We start from the raw sequence: 22,448 nt of genomic DNA on the forward strand, positions 1-22,448 counted from the left end.
CAGTGCCCCCAGTATCCCAGTCCCTCCAGTAATCCCCAGTCTCCAGTAACTCCGTGTGCCACCCAATCCCCATCCCAGTCCCCCCCACAAACCCTGTCTCTCAAATGACCCCCAGTGCACCCAGTAACTCCCAGCACCCCCCATAATCCCCACTGCACCCAGTCCCCAACCCAGTTTCCCCAGCCCCCCCAATAACCCTTACAACCAAGTGGGACCAGTGCCCCCAGCAGATCCCAGTGCCCCCAGTGAGACCAGTGCCCTCAGCAGTGGCAGCAGGCACGGTGCCACCAGCCTTGCGCAGGACATGTGTCACCGTCTTCTCAGCCCCGTCAGGGCTAATCCCAGGGCTTAATGGCTTTTGCTGATAGGAGTGGGGCTGCTGTCACTGTCACCGTCACCGGTGGAGCACACGGAGAGAACAGCCGGGCTCGGTGGAGCCAGCACCCGGCGCATGTCCCTGCGTCCCTGGCCTCCCAAGGCGTGGGGAAAAGGACCGCCAGCACTGGGGACATGGGGCTGTCGCAGAGCAAGAGGGTGAGTGGTGGCAGCTGGGCCACCCCCGAGCCCTGGGCTGGGCCCTCCATCTCCCGTGCTGGGGGTGGGACGGGACAACAGGGGCCACCCTAAGACTTTTTCCCAGGGAAAACATCTGGCTCTCTCCATGTTCCTACCCCTGGCATTCAGCCTGGGGACCCCTTGCCATCCTTAGGTTCCAGAGTTAACGTGGTGGATATCCATTCTCCTCTCCCTCCCACCACAGCCAGCCCTGAGGTCCCAGGGGGGAGGGACACCGGGGGGTGACTTGGTCCCCATGTGTGACAGCCATGGATGGACAGAGGATGTCCAGCCCTGGAGAACCCATGGCTGTGCCCCGTCCTGTGCTAGGGAGGATGGGGGTGACGAGCAGGGACCTGGCTCTGTCCCCAGCCCGGGGAGGACCTGGAGCCAGGGACCCGCCGAGTGTCCCTCTCTGACCCTGCTCTTTGCCTTTGCCAGGGTGACGACAAAGCCCCGAGGAGCAGCGCGGTGCTGGGTGGGTGCTGCCGGCACCATGGCACAGGGCCAGGGCTGTGGGGCCCAGGGGAATGGGGACCCTGTGGGCAATGGGGACCTGTGGGGTGATGGGGACCTGAGGGGTGATGGGCACCCAATGGGCAGTGGGGACCCCAGGGATAATGAGGACCTCAAGGGACAATGGGGACCCCAAGGGATAATGGGAGAATATGGGGACCATAGGGAGGCCTGGGGACAGGGACAGGGACACTTGGGCACGGGATCCTGGAGGGTGCCAGTTGCTGGGGGACAGCGTGTGGGGACCCCAGGCTGTGACACCCCGAGACCCCCAGGCTGGGGGACGTGGGGGCTGGTGTCCAGGATCTTGCCCTGTGCTGGCATGTGGCTCCAGGTGAGGGACCAAGGCAGCGTCACCCCATTCCCTGGTGACCCAGTCCCAGGTTGTCCCATCCCTCGTGGTGACCCCACACCCCAATGACCCTGTCCCCGGTGACCCTCTCCCACGGGTGACCACAGCCCTCCTGGTGACCCATTCCCCGGTGACCCATCCCATGGTGACCTCATGCCCCTGTGACCCCTGCTACCCCTCCAGAGGGTGATGGGAGTGATGTCCTCTCCCCGGACATGGCCACCGATGGCCATGGGGTCCTCATCCAGCCCAGGAAGGTGCCAAACCCGGTGCGGGAGTCCCAGAGCCACCGGGAGCTGCACCGGGAGCTGCTCTTCAGCCACAGCAGGTGAGCAGGGATGGGACCCGGGGCGTGGGGACAGGACAGTCCCCAGCTGGGTGGCCAGGTGGGGGTGGCCCCATTGAAGTCCATCTGTCTGTCCCTGCAGGGGGATCCTGCCCCGGCACAGGGCCGAGCTCCCGCGGGTGCTGGAGAGCCGGCGGCTAAGGCAGCTGAGGGAGGAGCTGCAGGGATCCCCCTCCGACCTGGAGCAGCAGCTGAGGAAACGCCACCAGAGGCTTGAGGAGGTCTGTGCCGTCCCTCTGTCCCCCATCCTTCTGTGCCAGCCGTCCATCCCTACATTCAGCCCAGACCTCCTGCCTTCACCTCACCCTCCTCCATCCATCCATCCCTCCATCCATCCATCCCTCCATCCATGCACCCTTCATCCCTCCCTCCATCCTCCCATCCATCCATGCATTCATCCACCTGTGCCACCATCCATCCATCCCTTCCTCCCTTCATGCATGCATACATCTGTCCATCCATCCACCCATCCTTTCTTCCCTTCATGCACACATGCGTCCATCCATCCATCCGTCCATGTATCCATCTGTCCATCCACCTCCCCCATCTACCCACTCCCCCCCCTCCAGCCCCCATCCCTTCCTCATTGCCCCACAGATTTGGGGTTTGGCCAAGGGAGGCCACACCATGGGGACAGTTGGGTGATGGCCGGGCTGTTGGGATGGCTGGGTTGAGGAACAGCCGGGGGAGGCTGGACTTGGGGGGTGGCTGAGGGAGGCTGGGTTCGAAGGACGGGTCAAGAGATGGTCAAGGGCGACCAGATCTTAGGGACGGCTGATGGAGCCTGTGTTGATGGGACACCCAGGTCAGGAGATGGCTGGGTTGTGGGGACAGTCGAGGGGACCCAGACCGGGACCCATGGCCGTCCCTCCTGGGCCCCACTTACTGCAGCACGAGCGGGAGGCAGCGGCGGGGCCAGATCCAGGCCCTCGCCCCGAGTTCCTTCTGGTACGGGAGAGCCTGAGGAAGATGAAGCTGGCGGAGCCGGGTGCCTGGCAGACGTGAGCAGGAGCTGGCCCGGCAGAGCGGGGGACAGCTGCCCCTGGACCCCCCCATGGCGGCACACCGGGCTCCCCCCATCTCCAGCACATCCCAGTGCTGGGAACGGCACCCGGCGCTGTCATTCTGGGAGAGCTCGTGGTCAGGGGTGGCCGTGGGTACCGCTGTCTCAGCATCCCCAAAGCGGTGAGAACCAACGCGCCAAGGGCTGGAATGAGCTGGCAGAGCTGGGGCAGCGCCGGGGGCGGCATGGGGAGGTGGCGGGCAACGGTCTCACCCCAACCTGCACCTGCTCCATCTCTCTCTGACAAAAAACCCCATGAAATAAAGGCTTTCATCTGGTTTTCTTGATGCAAATGTGCTGGGGATGGGGATGGGGAACGGGACGGGGATGGGGACAGTGATGGGGTGGCATTGGCTTGGGTTGACGGCTTGCAGTGGGGACGGAGGGCAGCCATGGTGAAAGAGCTGCAAGGGGGGTTGGTAGCCAGTGGCTCGGTTTCTGGTGGTCCCGCCAGCCCAGATGCTGGCTGGTGTCCACCCAAGGCCTTCAGCCATTACCTGGTGGCACAAAGCCTTCCTCCACCCCACCCCCGGTCTTCCTTTCCACCACTCCTTTTTTGGGGGTTTCTTTCTTCTCGTTGTGTTTTTTTTTCTGTTTCCAAAATTAAACATGCTTCACCTCCTGCCCCTTCCACCCCGCAGCCCTTGCCCTGTTGGAAAGGAAGTGCAAGACGCTGTTTTTGAGCAGAGCTCAGATCAACAACCCAACCGCTGGGCGCGGCGAGCACCGCCCTGGGCACCGGGGAGGGCACCTGGCCACTGCCATGGCTCCTGAGGAGCTTGCCGGCTCGGCCGACTACGATTACCCACCAGTAACCAATGTGACGGGGAACCAGGAGGTCTTCTCCAGGTGGGAGGTCTTCTTCACCACTGTCTTCATCCCCATCCTCTACTCCTTCATCTTCTTCCTCGGCCTCGTGGGAAACCTCTTCGTCATCGTCCTGATGGCCAAGAAGAGTGGGGGCAAGAGGATGGTGGACACCTTTGTGCTGAACCTGGCGGTGGCCGATGTCATCTTCATCTGCACCTTGCCCTTCTGGGTGGTGGCAGGGGCACGGGGGAACCGCTGGCTGCTCGGTGAAGGGCTCTGCAAGGTGAGCAGCTATGCCATCGCAGTCAATCGCTGCTCCAGCATCCTCTTCCTCACTGCCCTCAGCGTGGAGCGCTACCTGGTCATCAGGAAGGTACTGGACACCAAGATGATGGGTTCCCAGAGGCACGTCCATGTCACCTGTGGCATCATCTGGACCGTGTCCCTTCTCCTGGGTGCCCCGTCCCTGGTGTACCGGCAGCTGGATGGGGACGACTGCTGGGATGAAGATGGAGAGGACTTCAGCCTGGCCATGGTTTTCCTCACCTTCCTCCTGCCCTTGGGGGTTATCTGCTTCTGCTACTGCTCCATCTACTGCCAGCTCCAGCGCCACGTCCGGCTGGGCAGGGGCGTCCGGCGTTCCCACCGCGCCATCGTCACCATTGTCGCAGCCTTCCTCTGCTCCTGGTTGCCCCTCAACGCCTGCAAGGTGCTGCTCTTCTTCCTTGCCAAGGGGACGCTGGTCCTGTCCCAGGGGCAGGAGGTGGCCCTGAGGTGGGTGGTGGCCGGCAGCACCTGCCTGGCCTTCGTTAACAGTTGCATCAACCCCCTTGTCTATGCCCTGATGGACAGACGCTGCCGTCCCCTATGTCCCTTCAGTCCCCGTGCACTGGGGACGGGTCCCGGCGCGGCCACCCCCTCCTCCGCCACTGACTCCAGCCTCCTCTTTGGTGGCCGGATCCGGACCAAGACCCCCACTGGCCCCCGGCAGAGGACCGGGACCGAGCTCCAGCTGGCACTGGGGGTCCTGCGGGGCCACCCCAGGGTGAGTCCTCCCCCCTCCTCCCCAGCGTCCCCGGGTGCCACCGCCATCCCCCCTGTCCCACCTGGTCCTCAGCAGTAAATGTGGGTCCAAGCCATCCCAGTGCGATTCCCGAGGGAGCTGCTGCCTCGTGCTCTGCCCACAGCCCCGGCGCGGGCAGGATCTGGCCCCCAGGATAAACCCCCTCTGCCCCATCACCCCCCGCAGGGATGCTCTTCATAAGGGATGGCTTCAGGAGCAAGAACCTGGGTTTAATTCCAATTTAATCCCAATTAATACAAATTTAGCCTTATCACTAATGAAGTCTTCAAGCTGTTTTTACCGCCCGCTGGGGGGAAGGGTGGGCTCGGTGCCAGCGGGGCTGCCAGCAGCTCTGCCTGGCGTGGGGCCACACTGAGAAAAAAACCCTTTTTTCTCCAAATCTGCCTTTTTTACTCCAAATCTGCCCTTTCCTGGTGCTGCTGGGCTTCCTGCCCCCCCCCGCCACCCTCTTGTGCTGTTGGGCAAGGGGTAGCTGCGGCAAAGACGGGGTGTCATGTCCGTCCGTCCGTCCCCCCCACAATCACAGAGGGACTCGGGGACATTGGGAAGCCGTGGGTAGAGGGGAAGGTTTTGGGGAGTTTGTGGAGGTGCAGGGCACTGCTGCTGCCTGCACTCCTGCCTGCATCTGCCTGGGGCTGGCTTTGCTGTCTGCATGCTTGCTGCGCCTCTCCTCCCTGCACCCTGCCTGCACCCCTGGCCTGTGCCTGCCCTGCTTGCAGCTCTTCCTGCCTGCTCCCTGCCTGCACCCTCACCTGCACCCTGCCTGCAGCCTGCCTGCACCTCTCCCGCCTGCATCCCTGCCTGCACCTCACCCACCTGCACCTGTGCTGTCCGCACGCTTGCTGCTCCTCTCCTGCCTGCAGCCCTTGCCTGCATCTCCCCTGCGTGCACCTTGCCTGCACCCTGCCCTCTCATCCCCGTCCTCGCAGGCTGTGGGACCGTCCCGTGGGGCTGAGACACACTTTCCACCAGCTGCCCCACGCCGGCAGCGCAGGATGTGGCCGACTCACCCGTGCCAGCCGCCCTGATTCATCTCACACTGCACCGGCGGCCGCGGCAGTGCCGTTCCCACGTCCTGGCACTGCCCTGCTCTGACCCTCGCCTGTCACCTCCTGCCTGGGACAGGGACAGGACAGGGATGGCGACAGGGACAGGGACAGGGACAGGACAGGCTGCCTTGGCTCCCCGTGGGTTCCTGCTCCAGGGAAGGGACGGTGGTGGCAGTGCCAGGGCAGCACCGCCAACCTCCCACCCTGCCCGCACTGACGGGCTTGGGTCCCTGCCCGCCTCCGGCATTCTGGGGACGCCAACCCCAGGGGAGATCCCCCGGCCATGGGCCATGGCAGGCACAGGGAGGGTGTCCCTGCGCTTGGCCTGGCCCCGCCTGGCGCTGGGGATGGAGCGTCCACCTGGCACTGTGACATGGTGGGCCAGGCTGTGCCAGGCTGTGCTGTGCCAGGCCATGCCAGGCAGTGCCATGCTGTGCTGGGCAGTGCCATGCTGTGCCAAGTTGCACCGTGTTGTGCCATACTGTGCCACGCCATACCACACCATGCTGTACTGTCCCATGTCATAATATGCCCCGCTATGCCATACGATGCCATGCCACGCCATACCATACCATACCATACCATGCCATGCCATGCCATGCTATGCCAAGTTGTGCCAAGCCATGCCAAGTTGCACCGTGTCGTGCCATACTGTGCCACACCATACCACACTATGCTGTACTGTCCCATGTCATACTATGCCTTACCATGCCATGCCATGCCATGCTGTGTCATGCCGTGCCTTCCCCTGCCATACTCTTCCATGCTACATGCTGTACGGTGCCACCCCACCCCACCCAGTGCCATGCTGTGCCATGCCGTGCTGTGCCACGTTGCACCTCTGTGCTATGCCGTGCCATACCACACCATGCCGTGCCACACCATACCATACTGTGCCATGCTGTGCCACGTCGTACCACACTGTGCCATGTCCTGCCATACCATGCCATGCCATGCCATGTCGTGCCATGTCATGCTATACCATACCGTACCATGCCATACTGTGCTGTGCCATGCCATAATGTGCCGTGCCATGCCATACTTTTCCATGCCATACCGTGCCACACCACACCACACTGTACTTTGCCACACCACCACACCCAGTGCCACACGGTGCCGTGCCATGCCAAGCAGGCAGGCAGGCCCTCACCGTCGTCGTCCGTCGTGGGGCGGAGGCTGGGGCGCGTGGGGCGGCGCGGGCGCGGGTGCTGCCGCCGGCGGCAGCCAGGGAAGGTCTTGCTCACCCGCTCCTCCCCTCCGCCTCAAGTCAAAACACGTCCCCGTGTCCCGGGCGCAGCAGAGCCGGCAGCGGCGGCGAGCGCCCAGGTAAGGCATCGCCCGCCGGCCCCGCCGCGGACCCCCTGGGACCCCCCACCCTTCCCTGCCTCAGTTTCCCCAAGCCGCTCCGCGTCTGGGGGAAACTGAGGCTCGGCAGGCACCAAAGCAATGCAAAAGCAGGGGCGAGCAACACCCCTGCCCCTCTCCCACCCGTTTGCCCCCCCCCAAGAGCAGGGGGGTGTCGGGGTGCTGGGGGGGGGATCCGCTTTCCCAGGGCCGGCGGCCGTCCCCAGCCCGGGAGCCGCCTTCAGCCCAGACGGAAAAGAAATCAAAACTGGGAGAGGCGCCCAGTGAAACCGGCCGGGGCGGGAGCGAGGCCCCCCCTGCCCCCCCCCCCCGCCGCACCCCGACCACCTTTGCCCCCGGGATGGGTCTCGTCCAGGCAACCCCGGCTGCCACGCACGTGTTTGCACACCTTTGTTTATCGTAGGACCTACAAGAAGGCAGGCAAAGCAAACACGGCCTCGCCTTCCTCCCCCCGCCGCCATCACTGGAGCTGGCGGCGGCCGGGAAGGACGGGGTGATGCTGAGGGTTGGGGGCAGTGCGGGGGGGGCTGCACCCATGGGTGCTGCCTGGGGGGTGGCGCGGGGACAAGGCATCTCCCCGCTGTTGCCCGTAGGGTCCCGGCCTGGCATGGGGGAGGCAAGCGACACCGACAGTGGGATCATGCTGCATTCGGGTGAGCGCTGGGGGGGTATTTTGGGGGGGGGAAGGTCTTGGAGTGCCCCCATCCCCCATATGTGCTCTTAGAGCATGTTCCCCCCAGCTGAGAACGGAGGACTTCAGTGCGTGGGGCCACCCTGGGGACACACAAAAGCTCCTCGGGGTGGGGGGGTGTTGAGGAAATGGGGGGTTCCCCCGGTTTCAGGGGGGGCACCCAAGCGTGGGGAGGGGGGGGCCTGGACAGGCTTTGACTCATCTGGGTTTCACTGAGGGATGGCTGAGTCAGGGCGAAACCTTCCCCGTGTGTCGTGTCCCCCCCCCCCCACGCTGGGAAATCACGGCTGCCTCAGGGGAGCCTGAGCACCCATGGGTGCTGCTTGGGGGGGGGGGTGTGGAGCAGGGGGAGCTCACGGCTGCTTTTCCCCTTTCCGGGGTTGGGGGAAACTGAGGCAGGGAGGTGGGGGGAGGGGCGTCCGGGTGCATCTCAGCAGGAATCTGCCTGCCCGTCCCTCCATCCGTCCGTCCGTCCGTCCGTCCCCAGGCCCCGACAGCCCCGTGTCACCCCTGAAGGAGCGGGCGCAGGCAGGGCGCAGGCAGCAGCAGGCGTTGGAAGCCCGGCTGGAGGGCTGCGTGCAGGAGCTGCGGCGGCTCTGCCTACGCGAGGCGGTGAGCGGGGCTGGGGGGGGACACCCTGCCCGACCCCCCCCCCCCCCCCACCTCCATGGCAGCGGCTCAGTGTCCCCGTGCCGTCCCCAGGAGTTGACGGGAACACTGCCCCGCGAGTACCCCCTGAAAGCTGGCGAGAAGCCCCCCAAGGTCCGCCGCAGGATCGGTGCTGCCTTCAAGCTGGATGAGACCCTCGTCCTGCGCGGGGCGGTGAGGGGCTCCCTGGGGTGCAAGCGGGGGGGGGGGGGGAGCAGTGGGGACCCCTCTCCATCCCGTCCCATCCTGGATGCCCAAGCATCACCCGGAGATGTCACCATCCCGTGGGAGAAATTCATATTCCCCCTCATTAGGCAAAGCCTTCGTTAGTGTGCAAGTGTGATGGGGGGTGGTGGGGTGCCGAGCGTGTCCCCTCCGTCCCCAGGACCCGCTGAGCGCCCTGGAGCGGGACCTGGCGCTCCAGCTGCAGATCGCCAAGGCCGCCCGGCGCCTCTGCCGAGAGGAGAACATCAGCAAGCGGCTCCGCAAGCGCCGGCAGACGGCGGCACTGCTGGAGGAGCAGAAGCTGAAGGACCTGGAGAACATCCTCAACCAGCGACGGCTCCTGGCCGGTCGAAGGCCCCTGCCTGCCGGCGGTGGAACCGGTGCTGCCGAGGGTGAGCCCTCCCGTGTGCACCCCTCTCGGCTGGTGGCGGCTCGTTTGGGGGATGCTGGAAGTCGGGGAGCTGGAAATGGGTGCAGCTTGATTGGGTGTCCCTGGTGAATGCACCCCGCTGTGCCATCCCTGGCATGTGCACCCCAATCCGCCATCCCCAGTGAATGCAATCCACTGGATGCACCCCGATACGCCATCCCCCATGCATGCACCCCAATCTCCCATCCCTGGTGAATGCACCCCCTGGATGCACCCCATTATGCCATCCCCGGTGCATGCACCCCAATTCCCCATCTCCTGTGAATGCACCCCCCTGGATGCCCCCTGAAATGCCATCCCTGGTGCATGTACCCCAATATGCTCTTCCCGTGAATGCACCCCAATCCCCCCACCCCCAGTGAAGGCACCCCAATATGCTCTCCTCGATAGATGCACACCGGTGAACACACCCCAATACTTCATCCCTGTTGAAAGCACCCTCACAAATGCACCCTGATATGTGATCCCCGTTGAATGCACCCCAATACTTCATCCCTGCTGACTGCACCCCGACACACCATCCCCAATGATTGCACCCCCCTGAATGCACCCCAATACTTCATCTCTGGTGGTTGCACCCTTGTGAATGCACCCCAAAACTTCATCCCCAGTGCATGCACCCCGATACACCATCCCTGATGATTGCAGTCCCCTGATGCACCGCAATACCTCATCCCCAGTGACTGCACCCCCATGAATGCACCCCAATACTTCATCCCTGCTGTATGCACCCCCATGAATGCACCCCAATACTTCACCCCTGCTGAATGCACCCCATGACTGCCTCCTGATCTGCCAGCCCCAGCGAGTGCCCCCCAACAGGTGGCAGGATTTGGCCCGGCTGCCATGTCCTCATCCCGGTGGCAGCTGTCCAAGCGAGTCCCCGCTCGCCCCTGCATGCACCTTGGCCTCGGCTCCATCCTCACCGCCCTCCATCACCCCCTAAGGACCAGGGACATGGTGGCTCCTTCCCTCCTGGTGCCCCCAAACCTGCCCAGCACCCCTCCTCCTGCCCGGCCTGGGCAGGCTGGGAGCTGCCTGCAGTGCCGGCAATGCAGCTCGGCAAAGCCGGCCTGGCCGGTACCGCCACCGTCCCGGAGCGTGTCGGGACAGGCGGCGTGGGAGAGGGGGAGCGGAGGCCTCCAGGGACGCGCTGGGTGGCGGCAGGTGCCGTGGGAGCGTTTTGGCACCCGCCGGCGGCACCGGCACCGTTCTCACCCGTCCCCTGCCCCGCAGAGCTCAGCGCCTCCGACGACAGCTCCCTGTCGGACGCCGTCCTGCTGGAGGAGGGTAAGGGGGCTGTGGGGACCAGGGTGGGGGGGACAGTGCCCCCCAGGTGTCCCCTCCATCCCAACCCGCCGTCTCTCCCGCAGAGGAGACGCGGCCGTCGGGACCTGCCACCCCGCGGGGGTCCCCATCCCCCGAGGAACCCGCCGAGGAGGAGGGGTCGGGGCCCCCGCCGGCCCTCCCCAGCCCCTGGCGGGACACCAGCCTCGACAGACCCTACGAGAAGGCCAAAAAGCCCGGCGTTGACCCCGGGGATGGGGAAACCCGGGGTTCCCGGTGCTACCCTGGGTCCCCACTGGCTGTCCCCACTGCCCCCTCAGCCCCCAGCAGCCCTGACCCCGCAGCCTCGTCAGCGCCCAGGGCGGGGGACGTCCCTCCCTACCGCTTCGTCCCCATCAGGACCCTGGTGCTGTGCCGGCAGGCGGGCTCCAGCGCTCCCAGCACCCCAGAGCCATCGGGCCGGCGGGGACAGTCCCAATCCCTGAGGTATGTCCTGTGCATGGCAGGGTGGGGGCACAAGGGCTTCTGCAAGGGGGGATGGAGATAACCCCATGGGGAAGAGGAAGGAGAAAACCCCATGGAGATGATGAAATGAAATCCATGGGGAGGAGGATGGAGATAATCCCATGGGGAGGATGAAGTGAAACCCACAGGGAGGAGGTTGGAGGTAACTCCATGGGGAGGAGTATGGAGATGTCCTCATGAGGAGGATGGAGCTAAAGCCATGGGGAGGAGGATGGAGATAACACCAATGGGAGGATGGAACTAACCCTATGGGGAGGATGGAGACAACCTTATGGGGAGGATGGAACTAACCCTATGGGGAGGATGGAGGCAACCCTGTGGGGAGGAGGTTGGAGATAACCCTATGTGGAGGATGGACATAAATCCATGGGAAGGAGGATGGAGCTAATCCCATGGGGAAGAAGCTGGAGCTAACCCCGTGGGGAGGCTGCACCCTGCACCCATGGGGTGCTCAGCCCCCCGCACCCCTTGGCCACCCTTTTCCCGGCTTGCCCTGACTTTTGGGTGGGCAGCGAGAGGAAGGGTCTGTCTGCAGCCGCAGCCCTCCTGCCCGCAGGGTGGAAGCGTGCTGGCAGCCTGGTGAGCCACGGGGCCGCAGCGCTGTACCCCGCCGGCGCCCCACGTACTACACAGTGACGGTGCCCACCTCCTGCATCCCGAACCCCGGCCCTACGCACCACTCCGGCTCCGACGACAGCATCTCCGACCTCTCCAGCATCTCCCACGCCACCTCCCCAGGCAGCAGCAGCCCCGACGTCTCCTTCCCGCGCCCTCCGGTCCCGCCGTCCCTCGCCGAACCCGGTTACTACCCCCGGGGTGCCCACCGGTTCCTGCCACCCACCGGCCCCCCAGCTTTCCTCTACGAGCAGGATCTGGCTCCGTTACGCTACCAACGCCTGGTGCCCTCGCACAGCCGCATCGTGCGCACCCCCTCGCTCAAGGACTACGCGCCGGCAGGCGGCCGGGGGCTCTCCAAGGCGGCCGTGACCGAGGAGCTCAAGTCGTGGCACCAGCGCGCCCGGCTGCGGGGTGCCCGTCCCCACTCCCTTGACCGGCAAGGGGCCTTTCGAGGACCCCGTGGTGGGACCACCAAGGATGTGCCCATCACCCGTGGAGTCCTGCCGCGGGCTCAGGTAGGGCATGGGGTCTGGCCAGTACAGGGACAGGAGTGGGGACATGGGAGGGTGGGGGGGCACCGTGGTCCTCGTCCCCATATGGGGATCCCCTGGGTGCTGCCCTCAGGGTGACTGAGCGACATGAGTTGTCACCCTGAGGTGTTTCAGGGACAAGTGGCTCTGGTGGGGTCCCATGAGGTTCCCCAGAGCAGGAGTGGGAAATGGTGAAAAATTCACCATGGGGAAAAATTGAGGTCCAATGACAGGTCCCTGGGGCAGGACCATGGTCTCAGAAGGGTCTTGGGGATGGGACCAAGGTCCTTCAATGTCCTTTGGGGCAGGATAGGGACCCTCTGAGGGTCCCTCTGGGCAGGTCCGGGGTTCCACAGGCCAAGCCTGGGGTCCCATGAGGGTCCCTGGGGCAGGTGCAGGATCCTAAGGGGGCCCTTGGGGCAAGAGCAGGGTCCTGAGTGGGTCCCACAGGGAGGATTGGGGTCCGTAGGGGATCATAGGGGAATTTGGGTCCTGTGAGGGTCCCTTGGGGCAGGACTGGGGACCCCTAAGGGTCCCTGCAATAGGACCGGTGAAGGTCCCATGGGACAGGACCAGGTCCTAAGGGGGTCCCTGGGACAGGGCCAGGGTCCCAGAAGGGTCCCTAGGGCAGGACTGGGGTCCTGAGGAAGTTCCACAGCCAGGACCAGGGTCTTGTGAGGGTGTTGACAACAGGACCAAGGTCCCTGAAGGTCCTTTGGGGCAGGATGGGTCCCTCTGGGCAGGTCCAGGGTGCCACAGGCTGGGCTTAGGGTCCCATGAGGGTCCCTGGGGCAGGTGCGGGATCCTAAGGGGGTCCTTGGGGCAGGACTGGGGGCCTATGTGGGTCCCTCCGGTCACACCCAGGGTCCTACGAGCAGGACCCGGGCTCCCATGCGGGTCCCTGGGGCAGGAGCAGCGTGTCCCTGGGCAGAGGGGTCCCTGCAGACATTTTGGGGGCTGGATCCGTCCCCGCCACCTGGGGGATCCCACCGGGATGGGTGCATGCCATAGACCTTAGCACACCGGCACGGTGTGAAGGGACAGTCAGGAGCTGCACGCCGGGCAAGTCGGGACCTGCAGCTGTGTCCCTGCAAACAGCCCCCCGCAACCCCTGCCCCGGGATGTGCACCCCGGGGTGCTGCCCTGGTGCGGGGAGGGGGGCCGGCACCCACGGGCTCCTTCTCCCACGCAGGCGCCCCCGATTCACGTCCTGCGGCGCTCCCCGGACGGCGTGCCCGTGCAGGTCTACGTGCCTGAGAACGGCGAGATCGTCACACAAGTGTAAGCGTGGACACCCCCACACACACCCCGGGAGGGGGGCGCAGCCTGGCTGGCCCAGGGACAGTGGGGACCAGGCCGTCCCACGCCCCCCTACCACAGCATGGGGACACGGGTGGGAGGCGCAGCCACCTCCCACCAGCACTCCTGGTGTGCGTGGGGCTGGGACGGGGTGGCCGGGGCTGGCCCCCCACTCCACGTCCCCTCACCGCCACCATGACCCCGATGCTGACGGTGCCACCGCGATCCTCGATTTGGGGCTTTGGTCTCTAATAAAGGTGGTCGTTGGGGTGCTCCTGCCCTCACCAGCCCCTCGGGACGTGTCGCCTCTGTCCCCAGCCCCATCCCCTGCCGGGTCCCCCCCATCCCCTGGATCTGGCACTAGATTGGCATTGCCAGGATCGGGCCCCAGTGGTTTGGGGTCCAGCTGTGCCTCTGTGGGCTTGGGATAGTGATGGGGTGACCCTGGTGCCGAGGGGGCATCCCCCGTCCAGCCGTGGCCCCCAGCACCCAGCGAGCCCTTGGCCCGGCTGGGATGGGGGTGCTGGGAAAGGGGGTGCAGGGGAAGGGAAGGGGTAGAGCGAAAAGATGGGGCGCAGGGGAGGGGTGCAGGGGATGGGGAAGGGGTACAGGGGGGTGGACAGGGAGGGTGCAGGGGAAAGGGTGCGAGGCTGGGTGAAGGGACGGGGTGCAGGGGGAGGGGAAGGGGTAGGAGAAGGGGTGCTGGGAAGGGAAATGGTGGGGAGCGGGGGGGCAGGGAAGGGGTGGGGTGCAGGGCAGGGGGAGCAGGGGCTGTGAAAGGCAGGGCTGCCGGGGGTGGGGAAGGAGAGGGGTGCTGGGGGGGGGGGGGCAAGGACGAGCGAAGAGATGGGGTGCAGGGGGAGGGGAAATAAGGGGTGCCGGGGTGGGGAAGGGCAGCAATGGGGTGCTGGGGAGGGCAGTGACGGGGGGGGGCCGGGCCGCGGTCCCACCGCCGGCCCCCCCTCCCCGCTCCCCGGCGCAGCCCCGCCCGGCCGTGCCCGTGCCCGCGGGGCCCGGCGGCGCCGCTCCGCCCGGCGGGGGCGGGCGGGGGCCGGGACCGGTGGCTGCGGCGGGAGGTGCCGCGGCGGGGCGGGGGGGGGGGAACCGGGCAGCGACCGAGCGCCGCCGGGCTGCGGCGTCACTGCGGGCCTGCGCCGGCCCCGCACCGGGGCTTCACCGGCACCGGGCTTCCGCCGAGCACCGCGGCACCGGCCGCAGCCCCGCGGTACCGGGACCGCTCTGCCGCACCGGCCCCGTTGCCGCACCGCAGCCGCCGCCGCTCCCCCCCCCGCCCCAGCCCGGCCCCACCCGCGCCCGGGACAGCGCTGAGCGGGGGCACCGGGCCCGGGCCCGCGCCGCCCCCCCCGGGCAGCCCCCGGGATGGGGCCCGGTGGCACCGGCAGCGGTTGGCCCCTGGCCGGGACCGTGCTGGTGGCCGTGGCCGCCTCGCTGGGTAAGAGACACGGGGGGGTCCTGGGGCACGGGGGGGGGGGGGGGGGAGGAGGGGGGAGGGAGCCGGTGCCACCCTGCGATGGGACCCGGTGCCACCGGCTGTGACCGTGACCTGCGCCTCACCCACACGGTCCCTTTGCACGGGGGTTGCTCGCACCAATGTGGCCCACTGGGCGCTGTGCCCACCCCCCATACCGCACCCCATTTGCCGCTTTTGGGGTGTCCCGGGAGCAGCGCGCACGGAGCCGGTGGCCGTTCGAGCCAGGTTGCCCGGTCCCAGGGGATTTGGGTGCTTCCCACGCACCCGGCCCCGTGCCTCAGTTTCCCCACTTGACTCTGAGCTGGGGTGGTCCCACTGGGTGGCGAGTGAACCCTGTATGAGACCCCTGAGAAGCCACTTGGAGCTGGTGGGGAGTGAGCTGGAAGCCCCGAGGGAAGCCGCCCAAGCCTGGTGCCTCCAGCGGCCCCCCAGGCCTCGTCCCGGGGCTATTTCTGGAGCGCAGGTGGTTCCGGCCAGAAATAGAGCTGGGAGGCGTTGCTGGAGCAGCCGGGCAGGGAGGGGGCCTGGGGGGGCTGGGAGCTGGGTGTGAGGGAGTGGGGTTCTCAGGGATGTGGGGCAGGATGGGGTGGGGTGGGGGGGGGACATGGGACACGGGGCAGGATGGTCCAGGATCCAGGGGAGTGTGGGGCAGGATGGACCAGAGTTTGCGGGCAGATGGGGCAGGATGGAGCAGGGTATGGGGGGGACATAGGGGCAGGATACAGTGGGGTATGGGGTTCCATGGGGCAGGGTATAGGGGGCACGGGGCAGGATGGAGTGGGGTGTGGGGATCCATGGGGCAGGATGCAGTGGGGTGTGGGGGGACATGAGGCAAGATGGAGTGGGGTACAGGGGACAGGGAGACAGGATAGAGCAGGGGATGGGGGACAGGGTGGACCAGGGTACAGGGGGGGACATGGGGCCAGAATGCAGTGGGCTACGGGGGGGGGACGACAGGGCACAGAGCAGGGCACAGTGGGGTGTGGGCTGTTCCCCTGAGACAGCATTTGGGGGATGGAGGATGTGGGCTGATGCCGGCACCATTGGGGGTGGTGGTGGCCGGGCTGGCGGTTCCCCGAGACCCTGGTGACGGACAGTTGTCCCCAGCGGCGGGTGGCGAGGACTGCCTGTGGTACGTGGACAGGAACGGCTCCTGGCACCCCGGCTTCGACTGCGACTTCTTCACCTTCTGCTGCGGCACGTGCCACCAGCGGTACTGCTGCCGTGACCCCATGCGCCTGCTCACTGAGCGCCAGCAGCGTCACTGCCTCGCCTTCAGGTGCCGGGTGCTGGGGATGGGTGCTGAGCCGCAGCGATGAGTGCCGGGTGCTTGCCTTTGGCTACTGGGCCCTGGGGACTGGATGCTGGGTGCTGAGCGTTGGGGACTGGATACAGGGTGCTGGATGCTGGGTGCTGCGCACTGGTCCTGGGCACTGGGCAGTGGTACTGGGTGCTGGGCCCTGGTATTGGGTGTTGGGGCTGGGTGCTAGGCCCTCGTACTGGGTGCTGGACAGTGGGTGCTGGGCACTGCTACTGGGTGTTGGTGCTGAGTGCTGGGCAGTGGGTGCTGGGCACTGCTACTGGGTATTGGTGCTGGGCCTGGGCACCGGTACTGGGTGCTGGGCATTGGGTGATGGGCACTGCTGCTGGGTGCTGGGCACTGCTACTGGGTGTTGGTGCTGGGTCCTGGGCACTGGTACTGGGTGCTGGGCAGTGGGTGCTGGGCAGTGGTACTGGGTGCTGGGCAGTGGTACCAGTCATTGGTACTGGGTGCTGGGCACTGGTACTGGGCAGTGGCGCTGGGTGCTGGGCACTGGGTGCTTGTCTGGACATCCCTGTCCCTCTGGTCCCCAGGTGGGTGCTCCAAGGGTGCCCCTTGGTGCTGCGGGCACTGGTGTGACTGGGTGGGGGGGAGGTACCCTGCGGGGAGGGGGGACTGCCCCGGGTGCCCCCTCCCAGGCCGCACTCCCCCACGTCCCCGCGGTGTCCCGTAGCCCCAAGACCATCGCGGGCATCGCCTCGGCTGTGGTGCTCTTCATCGCCATCGTCACCACCATCGTCTGCTGCTTCATGTGCTCCTGCTGCTACTTGTACCAGCGCCGGCAGCACCTCCGCACCCCCTTGCAAGGTCGGGGGCGGGATTTGGGGTGCAGGGTGGGGGCCTGGAGGGATGCGGGGGGGGATCGGTGTGCGGGGTGGGGGCACTTGGGGGTGTGTGTGTGGAGATATGGGTGCTGGGGGCGGGCACTGGAGTGGGTGCTGCTGAGATCACCCTGGTGCCCACCGCCATCCCCTGCCCCCTCCTGAGGGCCACGGACACCCGTGGGCACAGCCGGGCTCTGTCCCCATCCCTGTCCCTGTACCAGGGTGCCATAGCCCCCACCCCGTCTCTCCTGCAGGCGCAGAGATCCCGCTGTCCAGCTACCCCCCCGCAGCCCCCCCAGCCCCCTTCCCCATGGACCCCAAAGCCGGCCCCATGCCCCCCCAGCCTGGCTTCACCCCCATGGCCGTGTACCCGCCGTCGGGCCCTGCTGCCCAGTACCCGCTGTACCCCTCCGGCCCGCCCGTCTACAACCCCACAGGTGAGCACTGGGGGGACACACATGACACCCCCCTATTCCCCTGGGGGGCACGGTGGCTTTGCGGGGGCTGACACTCTGTCTGCTCCCCCCGCAGCACCTCCGCCCTATGTCGCAGTACAGCCCAGCTACCCCGGAGCCTGAGCACCCACAGGGACCCTGGCACCCTCCTCCCGCCGCCGGCCAGTGGGGCCAGGCTGGGGACCCTTGTCCCCCCACCCTGGGGCTGGGAGGGTGCCACGGCTGTGGCAGGATCAGGCCCTTCCCGGCCATCCCGCGGATGACCCCGTGCTGGCAGCACAGGGCGGCTCTTGTCCCACACACTGGGCCCTTTGTGGGTGCCTCCAGCCTGGCTCTGCGTGCCAACGGCCCCGTGCACCCATGGGGGGGATGCCCGGGGGTCCCCCGAGGGCCGTGCATCACCGCACCCCTGCACGCCCGCGTCTGGATTTGGCCCCGGCTCTTCCCTGCCGGTGTCAGCATTAAACCACGTCTTGTACCCCACAGCCTGGTGTCGTCTTGGTGGCTCTGTGCCAGGGGTGGGGGGGTGTTGGGGAGGGTGCAGAGCCCTGCGCCCTCCCCAGGGAGCTGTAAGGGGGAGCTGTGGCTTTCGCCCCTTCCCCTTCCACTGCCAGGGCTTCTCCATCCAAAAATTGGGTTGGGACGGATAATTCTCACCAAACCAGCCGCCAGCATGAGCCAGCACAGGCGTGCTGCTGCCTGCCCAGCCCCACTGCTCAAAACTGGGGTGTGAAACCACCCCCAGCAGCATTTTGGGTCAGAAAGCAGCGAATTCCACCCTGGGATGGGGGCTGTGGGCACAAGGCCAATTCCTCCATCCACCCCCCAGCCCAGTCCCGAATCGCTGGAGCCGGGACTCATCTCCCTTTGCAGCCGGTGGTGAGGAACAGGCACTGGGGGAGCGTGATTCACCCCGGCTATTTTGGACGGCTGCTCTCTGTGTGATTCACCCCCGCCCCTGCACCATTGCCGGGAAGGGGGGAGGTTCAGCCACCGGCTACATTTGGGACCCCCGAGTCCATTGCTCCTGGTGGGGGAAAAGCCACGCAGACCCCCCCTGCTGGAGGCAAACCACTGCCCCATCTCCCAGGGGACTGCGGCTCCCAGCATGCCATCACCCCTCAAAATCCTGCAAAGAGCCCAGGAAGGGGAGAGCCAGGGGGCAGCTCTGAGTTTTATTTAAGTGGGATGGAGGGGAAAAAAAAAAAAAAAAAAAAAGAAGCAAGGCGGGCGCTGGGGGTGGGGGGGTGGGAAGTTGTCCCCAGGGCGGTCCCCGCCGGCCACGGGCACACACAGCCAGCTGCGTGGGGGCTCAGGGTTTGGGGACCGCCTGCTCCCGGAGGTAGAGGTCACGGATTTCGGCCAGGCTCCGGCTGAGGCCGCCCAGTGCCTGGGCAATGACGCGCAGGACGGAGGTGGTCTCCCGGCGGCTCTCAGCGTATTCCCGTCGGAAAGCTCGCATCTCCTGCACCAGCCGTTCATTAGACTGGACGATGCGTTTTTCGGCCGGGGTGAGCTGGGTACAGTCGGGTGCCCCGTCCGACAACCCCGTCGTCCCGGGGGGGCCTGGTTCACCTGCGCCGCAGTTATTGAGATGCTCGGCCTCTTGCTCGAAGAGGATGCTCGGGAAATCGGAGCCCAATGGCTCCTGCTGCCCGCCCAGCTCGCCGAGGGAGAGTTCGGGGGGCGCGGGGTGTGGGGGGCTCCGGCTCCAGCCTTCGCACAGCTCGCCAGGCGGGCGGATGCCGGTGCGGGGTAGCCGGCGGTCGGCACCGCGGCTGGGGATGCTGTCGGCGGCCGGGCTGTGGAAGGGCTCAGTCTTCACCTCCACCGGCTCCTCCTTCACCGGCTCCTCCTTGACGCCTGCGGGATGGACGGAGAGCGCGGGGCAGCTGGCGGGACCCCCCGTCTTCCCAGCACCCCACGGACCGAATGACCCGACCCCCTTCTACCTGTGCTTCCTCTGTCCCTGTCTCCCTTGTCCCCATCCCTGTACTCCCATGTTCCCTCTCCCGCACCTGGTCATGGTCCCATCTATACATACATATGCCTATAGCCCCGTGTCCCTCATCCGTGGTCCAGCCCCATCCCACGTCCCTTGTCCCTCTCCTGGTCCCAGTACTCCCATATCCCTGTCCTAAATGTGGTCCCCCCATGTCCCTGCGTGGTCCTGGTACCCTCATGTCCCTGTCCTGTTCCCAGCCCCCTCTTATCCCTGTCCTGGTCCCGGTACCCCCCATCCCCTTGTCCCTGTCCTAATGCCAGTCGCCCATATCCCTGGCCTGATCCCGGTATCCTCCTGTCCCAATCCCAGTGCCGCTGTCCCTTGTCCCTGCCCTGGTCCATGTCCCCCATGTCCCTGTCCTGATTCTGGTCCCCTCATGCTGCTGTCTCAGCCCTGGTACCCCTGTCCCTGTCCTGGTCTCAGTCCCTTCCTGTTGCTGTCCTGGCACAGTTCCCCCTATGTCCCTGACCTGGTCTCAGTGCTCCTGGCCCTGTCTTGGTCCCCTGCACCGGTGCCCTGTCCCTTGTCCCTGTCCTGGTTCCAGTGCCTCATGTCACCAGCCAGATCCTGGTATCCTCCTGTCCTGGTCCCAGTGCCCCCCTGTGTCCCTGTCCTCCCATGTCCCTGTCCCCCCCCATCCCTGTCCCAGTCTTCCATGTCCCTGTCCTTCTCCCCTGTGTCTGTGTCCCCTCCATGTCCCTGCCCTCCTGTCCCTGTCCTGATCCTCCTCCCTGTCCCTGCCCCAGTCCCTCCATGCACCTGTCCTGGTCCCACTGCCCTGGTTCCAGTTTCCCCCACGTCCCGGTCCCAGGCCCCCATGTCCCTGTCCCAGTTCCCTCATATCTGTGTCTCCATCCCAGTACCCCCATGTCTGTTCTCTGTGTCTGTGTCCGTGTCCCTGTCTTGGTCCCCCATGTCCCTGCCCCAGTTCCTGCATGCTCCTGTCCTGGTCCCAGTGCCCCCACATCCCTGTCCCCTCATGTTCCAGTTCTCCATGTCCGTGCCCTGGGCCTCCATGTCTGTGTCCTGGGCCCCCACATCCCGGTCTCAGTGCACCTGACACGGTCCTGGTCCCCCTGCATCCTGGTCCATGTCCCCCCATGTCCTGGTCCCCATTCCTCCACAGTCCTGTCCTGGTCCTGGTCTCCTGTGTCCCTGGCCCAGTCCTCCATGTCCCTGTCCTGTTCCCCTGTGTCTGTGTCCTGGTCCCGTCCCCGTCCCCGCCCCGTCCTGGTCCTGGTCCCCTCTGCCCCTGTCCCAGTCCCTCCACGCACCTGTCCTAGCCCTAGTGCCCCCATGTCCCTACCCCCACATCCCTGTCCCAGCCCTCCATGTCCCTGCCTTGGTCCTCTGTATCCATGTCCTGGTCCCAGTGTCCCTGTCCCAGTCCCTCTGCACACCTGTCCTGGTCTCAGTGTCTTGTCCTGGTCTCCTCTGTCCTTGTCCCAGTCCCTCCATGTCACTGTCCTGGTCCCCCACATCTGTGTCCTGGTCCCCAATGTCCTGGTCCCATTGCCCCTGTCACAGTCCCGGTCCCCACACCCCCTGGTCCCAGTGCCCCTGTGTCCCTGCTCCAGTCCCTCCATGTCCCTGTCCTGTTCCCCCATGTCCATGTTCCGGTCCCCCCATGTCCTGCTCCTGGTCCCCCATGTCCCTGACCCAGTCCCCCACGCCTGTGTCCTGGTCCCCCCGCTCCCCGGTCCCAGTGCCCCCGTGTCCCTGCCCCTGTCCCTCCATGTCCCCGTCCCGGTTCCCCACATCCTGGTCCCCGTCTTCTGTGTCTGTGTCCTGGTCCCCCTCTGTCCTGCTCCTGGTCCCCCATATCCCTGTCCCAGTCCCTCCATGTCGCCGTCCCAGTCCCCCACGCCTGTGTCCTGGCCCCCAATATCCTGGTCCCGGTCCCCCGTGTCCCTGCCCCTGTCACTCCATGTTCCCGTCCTGGTACCCCACGTCTGTGTCCCGGTTCCCCACATCCTGGTCCCTGCCTCCTGTGTCCGCGTCCTGGTCCCCCTCTGTCCTGCCCCTGGTCCCCCGCGTCCCTGCCCCTGTCCCTCCGTGTCCCCGTCCCGGTCCCCCCCGCCCCCGCCCCCCGCACCCACCGTGCGGCGCCACCACCTCGACGCCGAGGAGCGGCGGGTCGATGCCGGCGGTGCCCCGCGGTCCCCAACCGGGAGCGGGCCCGGGGCCGAGCTCCGGCGGGCCGGGGCCGGAACCGTTGCCGTTGCCGTTGCCGTTACCGACTCTGACGGCCGGGCGAGCGGCGGGGGCCTGCCTCTCCTGCCGGTGCCGGGTGATCTTATCGTTGGCCCGGCGGCGCAGCCCCCGCCAGCGGTTCTTCACCTCGCCGATGTCGCGCTGGTTGCGGCCGGCGGCGTTGATCTTGTTGGTGATGCGCCACCAGATCTTCTGCTTCTCGTAGGCGTTGACGGTGCTGGCGGCGGCGCCGAAGAGCAGCTGCTCGTACTTGAGCACCTCGCTCATCAGGATGTCGATCTCCTGCAACGTGAAGTTCGGCTTCCGTTTCAGCAACCCCCGCCGCGCCCCGCCGCCTCCCGCCGCCATGCTCCTCGCCACCGCCGCCGCCGCCGCCGCCGCCGCCGTCTCCTCCTCATGGCGCCGCCCCGCCGCCCATCGCCCCGCCGCCGCGCCTTTTGTCTTGCGCCGTCTCCCCGATACCGAGCGCCCCGCCGAGCCGAGCCGAGCCGAGCCGAGCGGAGCGGGGCCGGTAGCACCGCGCCCCCTGCCGGCCGCCGCCGCGCACCGCCGCTCCGGTGCGGCTCCGGTACCGCCCCCTGCCGCGAGCCACCCTCCCGGTGCGTTATGGCGCCCCCTGCCGGGCCCCGCCGTCGTCGCCCCGCCCCGCGCCCCCGGTTCGCCCCGGTCCGCGGTCGACGGCGGTTCGGGGTGTCCCAATGGCGCCGGCGTTGGCCGGACCGGGGAGGGGGGCGTCCCGCCGTT

General features: G+C 66.7%; 5 protein-coding genes across 7 annotated transcripts; 4 read left to right on the forward strand and 1 right to left on the reverse strand.

Annotated features, from left to right (window-relative positions):
• Positions 1-237: 237 nt before the first annotated feature.
• LOC142043451 (protein FAM107B-like) lies at positions 238-2,774 on the forward strand. The gene is made up of 5 exons (XM_075054638.1): positions 238-534; positions 997-1,033; positions 1,607-1,751; positions 1,852-1,990; positions 2,661-2,774. Exons 1-5 carry the CDS (start codon positions 352-354, stop codon positions 2,772-2,774), a joined length of 618 nt encoding a protein of 205 aa, XP_074910739.1. The 5' UTR covers positions 238-351.
• An 821-nt stretch (positions 2,775-3,595) lies between these two features.
• Positions 3,596-4,765, forward strand: LOC142044011 (putative G-protein coupled receptor 25). The gene has a single exon (XM_075055957.1). The coding sequence runs from the start codon at positions 3,596-3,598 to the stop codon at positions 4,763-4,765; it is 1,170 nt and encodes a 389-aa protein (XP_074912058.1).
• A 2,268-nt stretch (positions 4,766-7,033) lies between these two features.
• On the forward strand, positions 7,034-13,898 carry INAVA (innate immunity activator). 2 transcript variants are annotated; one of them, XM_075054915.1, is made up of 9 exons: positions 7,034-7,101; positions 7,734-7,793; positions 8,319-8,443; positions 8,534-8,653; positions 8,865-9,096; positions 10,371-10,424; positions 10,508-10,907; positions 11,503-12,079; positions 13,287-13,898. In XM_075054915.1, the coding sequence occupies exons 2-9, from the start codon at positions 7,748-7,750 to the stop codon at positions 13,377-13,379; spliced, it is 1,647 nt and encodes a 548-aa protein (XP_074911016.1). In that variant the 5' UTR covers positions 7,034-7,101; positions 7,734-7,747; the 3' UTR covers positions 13,380-13,898. The 2 variants fall into 2 exon arrangements, with proteins under 2 accessions (XP_074911016.1, XP_074911015.1); XM_075054914.1 differs by lacking the exon at positions 7,034-7,101 and having other exon boundaries at positions 7,637-7,793.
• A 481-nt stretch (positions 13,899-14,379) lies between these two features.
• Positions 14,380-17,970, forward strand: SHISA4 (shisa family member 4). 2 transcript variants are annotated; one of them, XM_075055343.1, is made up of 5 exons: positions 14,380-14,846; positions 15,993-16,164; positions 16,880-17,013; positions 17,285-17,467; positions 17,562-17,970. In XM_075055343.1, exons 1-5 carry the CDS (start codon positions 14,774-14,776, stop codon positions 17,606-17,608), a joined length of 609 nt encoding a protein of 202 aa, XP_074911444.1. In that variant the 5' UTR covers positions 14,380-14,773; the 3' UTR covers positions 17,609-17,970. The 2 variants fall into 2 exon arrangements, with proteins under 2 accessions (XP_074911444.1, XP_074911443.1); XM_075055342.1 differs by lacking the exon at positions 14,380-14,846 and having other exon boundaries at positions 15,902-16,164.
• A 677-nt stretch (positions 17,971-18,647) lies between these two features.
• Positions 18,648-22,231, reverse strand: LOC142043744 (uncharacterized). Its single transcript, XM_075055262.1, has 2 exons — positions 21,590-22,231; positions 18,648-19,348 (listed from the first exon to the last, which is right to left on the reverse strand). The coding sequence occupies exons 1-2, from the start codon at positions 22,050-22,052 to the stop codon at positions 18,798-18,800; spliced, it is 1,014 nt and encodes a 337-aa protein (XP_074911363.1). The 5' UTR covers positions 22,053-22,231; the 3' UTR covers positions 18,648-18,797.
• Between the last annotated feature and the right edge of the window lie 217 nt (positions 22,232-22,448).

This window comes from Buteo buteo, chromosome 23, assembly GCF_964188355.1.
Source record: "Buteo buteo chromosome 23, bButBut1.hap1.1, whole genome shotgun sequence".
Lineage (NCBI taxonomy): Eukaryota > Metazoa > Chordata > Aves > Accipitriformes > Accipitridae > Buteo > Buteo buteo.